The sequence below is a fragment of the Limulus polyphemus genome, unplaced genomic scaffold (assembly GCF_000517525.1).
Source record: "Limulus polyphemus unplaced genomic scaffold, Limulus_polyphemus-2.1.2 Scaffold2941, whole genome shotgun sequence".
In the NCBI taxonomy this organism is placed as follows: Eukaryota; Metazoa; Arthropoda; class Merostomata; order Xiphosura; family Limulidae; genus Limulus; species Limulus polyphemus.
In genome coordinates this window covers 134581-146745 of record NW_013668551.1, presented here as the reverse complement: position 1 = coordinate 146745, position 12165 = coordinate 134581, and the positions used below count along the sequence as shown (strand labels likewise).

The 12165-nt window shown below is 38.7% G+C and overlaps 1 protein-coding gene across 3 annotated transcripts in view; it reads left to right on the top strand.

Moving 5' to 3' along the window:
- The first annotated feature begins 1093 nt into the window (after nucleotides 1-1093).
- The window catches only part of LOC106468264 (LARGE xylosyl- and glucuronyltransferase 2-like), a 96390-nt gene continuing 85318 nt past the window's right edge, over nucleotides 1094-12165 (top strand). Inside the window, exons 1-2 of one of the 3 annotated variants that reach the window (XM_022396602.1) lie at nucleotides 1472-1505; nucleotides 4352-4419. Coding sequence is in view for 2 of the 3 variants with exons in the window: in XM_022396600.1 (XP_022252308.1) it covers nucleotides 1366-1505 (140 nt within the window). In the remaining variant the exon portion in view is untranslated. Of the gene's footprint in view, nucleotides 1506-4351; nucleotides 4420-12165 lie in introns of all 3 variants that reach the window. The other 2 variants (XM_022396600.1, XM_022396601.1) reach the window with 2 other exon arrangements.

Sequence of the window (12165 nt, the reverse complement as noted above, 5' to 3'; positions counted from 1 at the left end):
GCGAGGTAAGCCAAAAGTGGTAGATGCCAACAGGCTTTGGCGTTATCATGGACCAGGACATTTCAGTTAGAAAGAAGTGAACAATGGAACAAATGACGCTGCTGAAGACGTGTTACCTGAAAAAGCCACTGTCGAAAAAGAAACTCTACCCTTTTTTGAGAAGGGGAAACAGTGAAGCCGTTATTGAAGTTACTACCATTGATGTGACTGTTACCGATAATGGAACATTTCCTGATGGAGCAGATGAACCCCACGTGAAGCAGAAGCCAATTAGACAGAGACCAGTACGGAAGAAGATACATCCTGTAAAATTAAAAGACTTTGTTGTATTTTAATTTTGTGTTTGTAAATTCTGTACATTTAACTGAGTTATTGTTAATTATCTATTGGTTTAATGTAAGTGGCCATTGTTCGGGATGAACAATACTAAGGAAGGGGCAGTGTTAGGACAGCAGAAGTCACGCGACGGTGGGAGCATGAGCGCTGGAGTTTCTAGAAGAATCATGAATTTTCCTGGCAACTCTAGTTTGTTCGAGGCGTCCTCTTTTTTCTAGTATATAAGCCTGGCAAAAAAAGCCAGCGAGATTGGCAGATAGATTGAAGAGATAAATAATTGAGTCAAGCGAACAATTGGCACCGTAAGTTAAGTGTGTGAATCACTGTGATTTATAGTGTGTGTCATAAAGGTTGTTAAGTTTAAAGTGACTGTGGAAATTCTGTGTACTAAAAAGTTGTATCAAGAAAGAATAAACAAGTTTTAATTAAGGAAGGACTTGTATCGCTGAAGTTCCTCGGAAAGAATTTATTCCGGAAATTAACAGTTTTGTGTCATTTTTCATAGCATCCACCCCACATTTTTAAGTTCATAACCCCGACAAAGGAAGGGTACCTAATCTTGTCTGAAATAAATAACCAATTTCCAGGTGGACAAAATGAATTTTAGTTAGCTTTATAAATCAGATTGATTCCGCATTTTTATATCAAGAATAGTTTCAATATTAACTCTGCATAATTTACAAAAATACACCTTGATAGTACAATATTTCTGTACACAAGTTACACTTTACAAATTACAGGTCCGTCATTTCTTGACGGCGATGGTTTTAGGAACGTAAGGCAGCTAGGTTGATTCAGATGTACTTCGAATACAGTTTTAACAATCCAGTGATCATTATATGTTATAACATAGATTGATCGATTTATTTCATATATATAGGTATTGCAGCTGTTTTATGTTGTTCACTTTATTGACGGTATTTAGTATGGTAAAAGCCCGTTTTAAATCTGAAATTGAAAAGGAGCTTTTAGTTTTACTACCGTTCGAGTGTTCTGCAGCAACTAAAAATTAAAAAAACGACAAATGTCATGAATTGTTTACACATGTTACGAAAAGAGAAATTTCATCTCATTCTGTTAGTCCTCTTTTTGCATTCTCTAGTGTCAATATTGATACTTCACCGGTATAGTGCGTGGAATTTCAGCAGAAGTAGTAGGAATGAATTCACGTAAGGAAATGTGTAAATTTAGTATGTAAATTTTATCAACTTTGTAATGATGCATTAGACATCTCGAACCTAATCATAATGGCAGTGTTATTTCATCAGAAAACCTCGTCAAATCTGTTTTAAATTAAAACTTAACTGTTTAGAAGAAACATGAAAACTAGTTTCGTAATGTCAAGTATAAACCCAATTTCATTTTGAAAACAAGGTTTATAAGTAAGCTGTGAATTTTTTTAAAGCCTACAAGTTACTGTTGGTGTTATATCAACATTGTAAGAAAAAATTAAAAAGAATTAGAAATTAGAATGAGGTTTTGTGTTAAGTTTTAATTACAAAAAAGCTAAAAAACCAAAGAAACTAATACAAACCTAATATTAAGTAATGATAGGTCTAATAATAATGAAAAAATCATAATAGTACTACTAGACAAACAATTGCATATGTTATTTTTTTAACATTACTCATAATTAGACCATTTGGTGCTTTCCAGATTTCAGATTGGAAAAATGTGTAAAAATAAATAAAAGGCCTTAATCCTATTGATTTTCTGGATTATATTAATTCTTATAAACTGCAAATCAACATCACCTCTGAGTCTTACCCTTCTTTTCTCAATAGGAAATAAGTTAAATCTGAATTGATCTGTATGAGATAACTCTTTTATCTCTAGAATCATCCTAGTAATCTTGCTCTGAACCCTTCCAATAACTGTATAAGTCAATATTTTTTTCTTACTTAAGAACAAAACTCTATACAGTGTAAGGGAGTCCTAATTAGTGATTTGTTTAGAGATAATTACCTGTTTTGACTTGTAATCATTGTCTATAAATATAAACAAGTCCATTGAAACATTCCATGTGAAATAAACTTAATCTTGTTGTTTGTCTAAATTATGTCTAATGTGAAGAGTATGCTGTACATCCTTCTACAGTGGGGCAAATTGCCCAATGTTAAATTTTAAGCAATATTAGATTGTGTCATAAAAATAATAACTGAGTTTATTTTTTCTACAGAGAAAACTAATTATTAACAGTTAAATATCTGGCTTTCAAGAATATAAAAGTTACTGGAGAAATAAATCAGTTGAAGTCAAAGCTATAAGAATGATATAAAAATGTAAAGCGGGTTGACCTGTTTTCCATTTATGTTTAGTCTTTAGACCAGATTAAATACAGATGTAGTTTAAATCTATTACCTGTAATATTTATGCTTGTATTTACAATTTAAACACATTAGTAGAGGTTGGAGAAGGCTATTTTTATTGTATGATGGTTGGATGGGAGAAAGCAAAAGTTTGTTATTAATGGAGTCCATTCATTCTGTATCCTTGTTAATAGTGGAGTAGCACTTTCTTATTTACATGAATGGTATTGATAGGGGCATATTTAGTAAATTAGTATGTAATTTTTACATAAAATTAATCTCTTGGTTATTTCTCACCATATTGATGACATTATATTAATCTACTACAGAATGACTTTGATCAATTGGAAAATTGCACAAGTATTTGGCAATTGACTTTTAATTATAGTAATTGCAGGGTAATGCATTTGGGTTATCATAATTTGGATCAATTTTAGTAAAGATGGGAACCATATCGGTAGTGTGATTGAAGAAAATGATTGTGGCACGGTGATGAATAAATCACTCAAGTCTTTGAAACAGTACTGTATTCTTGAAGTAAAGTTAATAGGATTTTAGGGTGTATTTATAGACATATTAATTACAAGTTAAAAGAGGTTATTATCTACACAAATCACTAGTTAGATTTCAGTAGAATACTGTATACAGTTTTGTTCTCTGTATCTTTGAAAGAATATATTGACTTGCTGGAGGGGTTCATAGGAGGGTTAATAGGATGATTCCAGTGATGAAAGGGTTATCTTATGGGGATGAGTTATGATCTCCTGAGGAAAGAATGGTAAGATGTGGTCTTATTGAAGTTTATGAGATTATCATGAAGATTCATAAGATTAAGGCCTCTAATTTCTCTTTGGTTATATTCTGATGATAATATGATGAGAGGACGTAAGCTTGGTAGTTGGGAAAGATAGACTAGGCTCCAGTTAGGGCAATTTTACTTTTCTCTCTTTTTCTGATAAGATGATTGTAGTTAATTGAATGAGTTGTGGCAAGCAGATCTGGACACCAGCTCTTTTCAGTTGTTCAAGAGAGGAACTGATGATTTTCTGAAGGAGTAAAGGTTGTGTTATGTAAAGGTAGAACAGACCTAGAAGTATAAACATTTGTTGATGAAACATTATCTTATTACAAGTAAGATTCCAGAAATATGTTACTCAATCATAATGACCAAAAAAAATGCTTTTATTGGATAGAAATTTTTATGATAACTATGATAAAGTAAAATTAACAAGTATAATTTATACCATATCTTATCATCAGGTAGTGTTTTTATTAGAAAAATATAGTGAAAACATACATGATGAATATTATGACAAAAGAACAGGTACTAACAACATGGATAATACTGAAAGACTTATGCAGAATACAGTAAATATTGTTGGTGATAAATACATAATGTTTATAAATAACTGCAAGATTATAAATAATTTATAACCCATTATTACAAATGTTTAAAAGTTGTAATAGAAATCATAAAATATTGTGGTTTACAAAAGCTTTGAAGGATTTTTGTTTAAAGATAAACAAAGAGTACTAAAAGACTATATGTTATAAAAGTAACTTGGACAAAAATAATAGTTTCAAAAGGAACTTGGATTGTATTGAATAAGTTAATAAGTCTAAAGAAAAAAGCACTTAAATTTTTTTGTTTCATAGAAAATAAGTAATAATGAAATGAATACTGTAAAAATAGAGTATATTAACAGGCTGAAGAAATAAATCTACATGAAAATTCACATCTGTCCTATTTACTGAGCCTCCCAGTGGCATAGCGGTAAGTGTGAAGACGTATATTACTAAAATGTAGGTTTTGATACTTGTGGTAAGCACTGCACAGATAACCCATTGTAAGTGTGAAGACGTATATTACTAAAATCTAGGTCTTGATACTTGTGGTAAGCACTGCACGGATAACCCATTGTATAGTTTTGTGCTTAACTACAAATAAGCTGATTTTTAATGATTACAACAAGGGTGGTGTATTTGTTGAAAGGAGGAGAAATCCACTGTATACTTGAAATAAAAGCTCAGAGACACAGGTTTTTGATTGGATTATTTTGTTTTCTTCACTTTATAACAAAATTCTGACCACTTGTATGGTCATCATCAGATCAATGAACAACAATTTATCTGGTGATAATCACATGAGTGATTAAAACATTGTTATAAATTTAAAGAAATAAAATAACACACTCATAAAATTGTCTCTCTGGACTTATTTATGAGTGGTGTGTCAATATACTATGCATTTCTGTCTACTTGTACTGCAAAGGTCCATGAATTCTGTCTTGCTACATGTTATGACTCATAAAGAAGAGCCAGAATGGCTGTTCATGTTCTTTCCCTGAGAATCAACAACAGTGTAAGGAAAACACAGATTACTGAGGATTAACAACACCGTGGTGTGGCATCTGGTGATTGTAAGACCATAGAGAGGGGGGAAGCCTGTATAGAACTCCCAGACTTACGCCAGCCAGAGTAACTCTGATTTAAGCCACTCAAGAATATCAGAGGAAGATTGGAGGTGCCATTGTTGGACAATATCCAATAACCAGAGCTATATCACCAGCAGTTGAGACAGCATGTACCGATTACTGCTGAGATAGCCATGGACCATGGAGGAGCTTGGGGTCAAGCAAAACTCATGGATGAGCTTACGAACACACCATGTAGTTCTGCCACTCTAGAGTAGGGCCTACCACTTGTTAGAATGTTGGAATCTCTGATAGCTCCTACCACACTATGCCCATGATGTTGATGACATTTCAGTTAGGGGATGGCTGGGAAGTCTAGAAGGAATGCATCTGGCCATGATCATAGTTCATCATGAGAAGTTCCTAGGACTATTATGGCAGTTTCTATCATGATGCAGTATGAAATGGTAACTTCAAGCGAGTCACAAGAGACAAAGAAGCCTGAAGTGACAGCTGCAGTGACTTTACCTCAGACGAATTGTCCTACCCAGGCACCCACATTGTATCAGTTTCAAACCCAGCTGATGGTCAACCAACCATCCAAACATTCCAGTATTGCAATGCAGCCATACTGATATCTGGTAAACAGGCCTGGCTATGCTGGTCCTCCCATGGTTAATATGCTGCATCCTCTGCCTGTGCAAGAGTGTTACCCTGGAAGGGAGGAGCAAAGAACGTGCTTTGCCTGTGAAGTGTTGGGTCACTATGTTGGTCCTCCCATGGTTAATATACTACATCCTATGCCTGTGCAAGAGTGTTACCCTGGAAGGGAGGAGCAAAGAACGTGCTTTGCCTGTGAAGTGTTGGGTCACTATGCTGGTCCTCCCATGGTTAATATACTACATCCTATGCCTGTGCAAGAATGTTACCCTGGAAGGGAGGAGCAAAGAACGTGCTTTGCCTGTGAAGTGTTGGATCACTTTCGAATGAACTGCTTATACTTTGTTGAGCAGCAAAGTAGGCAAGGCTATGACTTTCAACCGATGGTACAGGTACAGGAGAGTCAAAAGTAGGCAATGAATATTGCTGCTGTAGTTCTGGGAAATTAGAGAAGTCCATGTCAGTCCTGGCCACTGACTTGGTGAGTGCAACAAAAAAAACCATCAAAAAGTGTGGTGGTCAATCTAAATCTCAGAGTTAGATGGATTTTAGCATGTGCCTATCATACTACAAAGGTGAAAGAATTCCTGGTTGATACAGGAGTAGCCAGACTGTGGAGCTTACCTGTGAGTTCTGCCTGTGCATCTGATGTAAGTGAACTCTCTGTATCAGTTATTGGGCTAGTCCTGAGAACCCCAAGAACCAGGTATTCCCTATTGACCTTTGACAGCCCATCTTGTATTTACTGCTACCGGAAATGGAAATGTTCTGGAGCCAACCTTGCTTGCAGAACCCAGCTTTTGGGCAGCACAAAAATACAGATGTTTCAGATGCTTTCCTTAGCCACTGTAAAGAAGTAGTCCCTATGGTCCAGAAAATGCTAAGAGCCACCCATCAAGAGCATGGTCAGTGGATATGTGACTACTTTGCAGAAATATCACTAGTTCTCCACTAAACTCTGATTGGACCACTATATCTCAAAGCTGTGGAAAATATTTCTGGAGCTGGAGTCAATTCAAAGGTTGATTGGGCTGCAGAGAATTGTTTTGGAACCAACGGAATGCCAGAGAATTTGATAGTGACTACCACTGTAGGGTAGAGTAGCTACTCAAAACACCACAATGAGCCAGATTCCACCACCAATCCCAGCACTGAAGTCTGTGGTGAATGAAGGGGCTTCCATCTCCACTGCCCTCAAGCCACCATTGGCCAAGAGATCCTACATGACACCAGAATGGTAGCAAATGACTGACATACCAATCACCCTACCAACCACTAGCACAATCCAGCTTACTCTGCAGCAGATCTTGGTGCTAAAGTAGGAAGTGGCTGCAAAGTGGACAGAGGACTGGCCCCTGTTCAACCGTAAGGAGAACCAGTTGCATTGGAGTGACATTTCAAACTCCTGACTGGAGAGGAAAGCCAACAGCTATGTATAGAGCTGGAACAGATTTGGAAAGGCTTAGTTTTGGGCTCATGACATCATGGGTGTTACTATGGTGACCAGTCATTGCTCTACTACTGCCTTTCAGGACTTGTTAAGTGGAGTTGGACTTTGTGCTTGATGATGGGTGAAGGTTAATATGTTGTATATTTTTCTGTGAATTAAAGTGTTGAATATATGTACATATACGTATGAATGTAGCTCTGTTTAGTCCTGTTTGATTATTCAGTGTTAAAGGTTCTGTTGTATTATGTGTCATGATTATTGTTTCCCATGCAGTACTTCCCTCTTCTCACAAGATTAGCTATTATCGTCTAGTGCTGCCCTCTATATGCAAATTGGTTCTTTACACATGCCACAAGCCTTCTGCCTCCCTATTGGAATCAAATTATTCTAACATATCTCTCATGTAAATCATCATGTGTCACTTCTCCACCAATAGGAGCATGACATGTGATGCAGGTGACTTCTTCTATACTCCTCTACCAAACTATCACTTCTTGTGTGGCAGAGTTTCACATTCTTCTTTAGTATACTCAGGAAGTGGCCTTCATTTACTTTCACTTCTAGTTTCTATTAAGAATATTTCATAACTTCACTTTAATCCTAATTTATTACAGTCACATTGTTATTTATACTTTCAATTATTGGTTGACGTTTCCTTGTTATGAATTCCGAAGTTCATGTTACCACTTCTGGCGTCACACCTGTGACTAGCGTTATGTCCTAGGCCTCAGATATGGGCGACCTGCCAGGAGATTGAATGTTAGATGGGTCAACCTCTGTCTCTGAACCTCACCCCACTTCCAAACAAGATATGCCTGTTCAGGTGGACAAGAGGTTGGATTAGCTATTTCCACCTCATTTCCATGCCCCTCCTGAGGAGTCAGTTATGCCTAATATGGCCTTTTTGGCCTTTTTGTGATCTTTTATTCCTTTCTCCTGTTTCCTATGAGCCACGTCCTTCCTTACTACATGACCAGTCTTCCCATCATATTGGTTTTTCTCCCCTCCTCGGATACTTGGGTGCATTCTGATCAATTTGCCTCACAATTAAGTGATGGAATTAGCATGCCTCACCACCACAGACTATGGATCAGTTTGATCTTGCATCTAATCGTGCAGACTGCCATTTTCTAGACCAGCAATAGTTAGGTTCCATTTTGCCTGTGAGTGAGACCTATGCCCAAATTTATATCTTTTGTCTTACCCTCACAACAATTTTATGGTATTTTTCAACCATCCATCTCCTCTCTGAGGCTCTCCACCCAAATCCTGAGGGTTTTCGGAGGACATCCTTTCCCTTCTTTCCTTCATGTTGGCTCATATGTCATCTTTGGCTCTGGTTTTCATATGTAGTTTCTCTGTTGTTGGGACCTCCTAGGTCGTGATGCGACCTTAACTTGTGTCCGCTTACCAGCATCTTTGGGACTTACGTATATGGCCCAATTTCTGAAACAATACCTTTTTGACATGATCCCACTGTCTTTGGAATCACAAGTTGCATCAGTACAACAACAGTCTATCCTTTCCAACCATGTTGTTACCAGTTCCCATCCCTTCCCAACACTTGCTTGTCCCTTCTTCCTGGGGTGGCTCGTCTCCTAGTTTTCTTAGACGATGCACATCATGTCACCAACAGTATCGGTGACTACCTGGTGGCAGTACGGCTTGTCGATTTTCTTCATCACTGGCATCGTTTCGTCAAGGGTCATTGGGTTCTTTGGGTTTTATCAGAAGGTTTTGGGATCCCATTTTTTTCTCACTTCCTGTGTCGCCTATACCCATTTCCTTTATTATTCCTCAAGATCCCATGGTCAGGCAGTATCTGTTGGAAGCGATTCAGGAACTACTGTCTCAGCAGCCATTGAACCTGTTATATATATCCTTCACCAGGTTTTTATTTCAGGCTCTCTGTTGTTCCCAATAAAACCGGGGACTTGAGGCCTATCATCAATTTGGCCTGCCTCAGTTGCATCATTTAACTGCCCCATTTTACCATGGAGTCATTTCTCACCCTATGGTAGGTGTTGTTTCTGGGCTTATGGATGATCAAGATGGATGTTGCCAATGCTTATCTCCACATCTCTATATCACCACAGTCTCGTCCTTCTGTTTGTCCATCACATGGTGATTTATCAATTTGGCACCCTACTCTGAGCTTGCTTCCACCCCTTATGTTTTTTGTCGAGTGGTCAGAGTTTTTTGCTCATCATCTTCATGCTCTGGGGTTGTGATTCCACCATTATATGGATGACTAGCTTCTTCTGGTTCATTCTGAACTGGAGTCAGCCAGCCATACTTGTCAGCTTCTTCTAGTGGCAGCTAAGGTGGGCTGGTTAATCAAATTGGAGAGGTCCTTCCTCCAACCTACCTAATATCTCGTCCACTTTGGTGTCTTTTTCAACACTCATCTCAGTCAGGATCTACCTTCTCTATGACTTTGTTGCATGGGACTGTTAGATTGCCATGCCCTTTCAGCGTGCGAGGTAATATCACCTTTGGGGAAATGACATTCAATGACATCACTGCAATTCCTTCAAGTGGGCTCTTCAAAATCAATAGAACCTTGCTAGGGATCTTTCGTCAGCTCCCATTACTCATCCTCCTATCCTGATGGACAATCTGCATTGGTGATTGGACAAGGCCCATATGTCTTTGAGTGTCCTGCTTCCTCCTCCTTGTCCAGATTTACTTCTCTTCATGGACACATCCCTTCAGGGCTGGGGTGCATGGGTCAATCACCAGGAGGCTTTAGGTCATTGGTCCATTGGGCTTTCAGTCACATTCTTTCTCTCGCCAGACATTGTCTGGTGATGATTTATTTCGACATTTTTACAGTGGTAGTACATATCAATCACCAAGAGGGCACCCTGTCGAGATCTGTTTTTGAATATTGAATCTACTATGTTGAGCCCACATGTACCACATTCATCTTGTTGCATGTCAAGTTCTAGGTGCTTTCAATCATATAACAGATTGTCTTTCCTGCCCCAACCAAATATATCTGATGGAGTGGTTTTTAGAATCCCTCATTTTGTAGTGGCTTTGCAATCAGTGGGGTTTTCCCCATGTAGATGCATTTGCCACACACCTCAATCACAATTTACCCTCTTTTTTCTCGGGTATCTCATCCTTTGGCTCTGGCTGTTGATGCTTTCAGCCAGGATTTGTCCTACAAATTCCTTTATGATTATCCTCCTAATAGGTTTCTTCATCTGGTTATTGCTCTCATCCATACCACTCCATGTCGAGTCCTTCTGATTGCTCCTTATTGGCCAGCTCAGCCATGGTTTCCACGATTACAACAACTGCAAATTTTCCTTTCAGTACCTCTTCCTTTGTCTCCCTCGCTTATTTATCAAACTCAGCCACTGGTTCTACATCCAGCCATTCACGTCCTTTGTCTTCACGCCTGGCTTTTATCCAGTACTTGGCAAGGAGATCAGGTTCTCCCATCAAGTAGCTTTCCTTTTAGCTCATTCCATGCATCCTCCTTCAATGGAGGTGTATCAGTGCAAATGGAAAGTGTTCCACAGTTGGTCTGCGACTTGGGGATTCCCTGCTGACCAACCCACTGTAGCTCGAGTGGCAGAGTTTTTTACATGGCTTTTTGACTGGGGGTCCTTGCTCTCGGGTTATTGGGCTGCCTTGTCCCATATGTTTCACATTTCCCATTACTGTTTAGTTTTTGCTTCCCTGGTAATTACCATGTTAATGTATTTCTTCCGGATTTGTCCCCCCCCAGATAGCCTACTCTTCTGGACTGAGATGTTAATGTGGTCCTCTATTCCCTCACTTTACCTCTGTTTGAACTACTTTCCTCGTGTTCCATGTTTCACTTTTCCCTTCAAATGTATTTCCTTCTCCTCTTAGCCTGTGGACATTGAAGGTCTGATTTATTTGCCATTGATGTTTCATGTTTCACTCTACTTATCTTCTTCTTTATCCAGATCATTCATTCCTCCCAAAGACCTTGGCAGCTAGGGAGAGTAACTTCTCCTTTTCGTCTATTTTTCATCCTTCTGTTTCTCATCTCTACCCTTGTCCTGATCTGGATAGACTTCTATGTCCAGTCCGTACTCTTCGTTATTATATTGCCCACACGGCTTCCTTCTGTGGTACCTCTTCCTTACTCTTTGTCCCTTGGCAGTCTTCCTCTGGATCTTTCCCCTTTTACCCTCACCAATCGGGTTTGACTTTTGATTTGATTGGCTTATTTCTATTTGTCTTCTTCCTCCAAGATTTAACATCTCACCTTTTCCCTCGCATCTCATCTTCATCAGCCATTGGAGGAAATTGTATAGTCGGGCATGTGGACTACACTTAATACATTTGTCTTCCATTATTTACAGCATATTGTGGCTTCTTCTTTGTTGGGTTTTGTCTTTTGCCTGTGGCTGTTCTTCAGGATTCAGTGTGCCTTTGACTGGGTAAGTTTATATTCATACTTTTCCTTTCAGGGGCCCTTGCTTCATTTACTCAGTGTATGGATCCTGCTCCATGGTGACTGGTGCCTGACAAGGTATTCTTCAACTTGAAATCTGCATTGTAGAGCCATGTTGACTCAAGCTTTATCTTTCATGGTTTCACAATCTTCACTGTTGAGATGGGGTATTCCACAAGATCATTTGTAGGTGAAAAACCTCGTGATGTAATGGCTCCATAAACTTGCTCGCTCCAGACTGTACCACCCATGGACTGCATGGGTAAAGCAGAAGGGGATCGCTGCCCATCCCTGACATGCCTTGTATTGAATAAATTGGTATGGTCTGCTTTTCAAAATAAGGTTTTGTGGTCACCCACTGCACTGTCTCACGTGATGACATTCCACTGGACTATCTGCCACATTCTCACCACTATTTCTTCTATTGGAGTAGGGGAGTCCTTACAACCTTTCAGTTCCAAACTGCTGGGATGGTCAACTGTGGAGGCACTCTCCTGAATGGTCTCCACACAAAGATGGCTATAACCATTCAGTGCAGTGTAGAGTGGTAGTGTT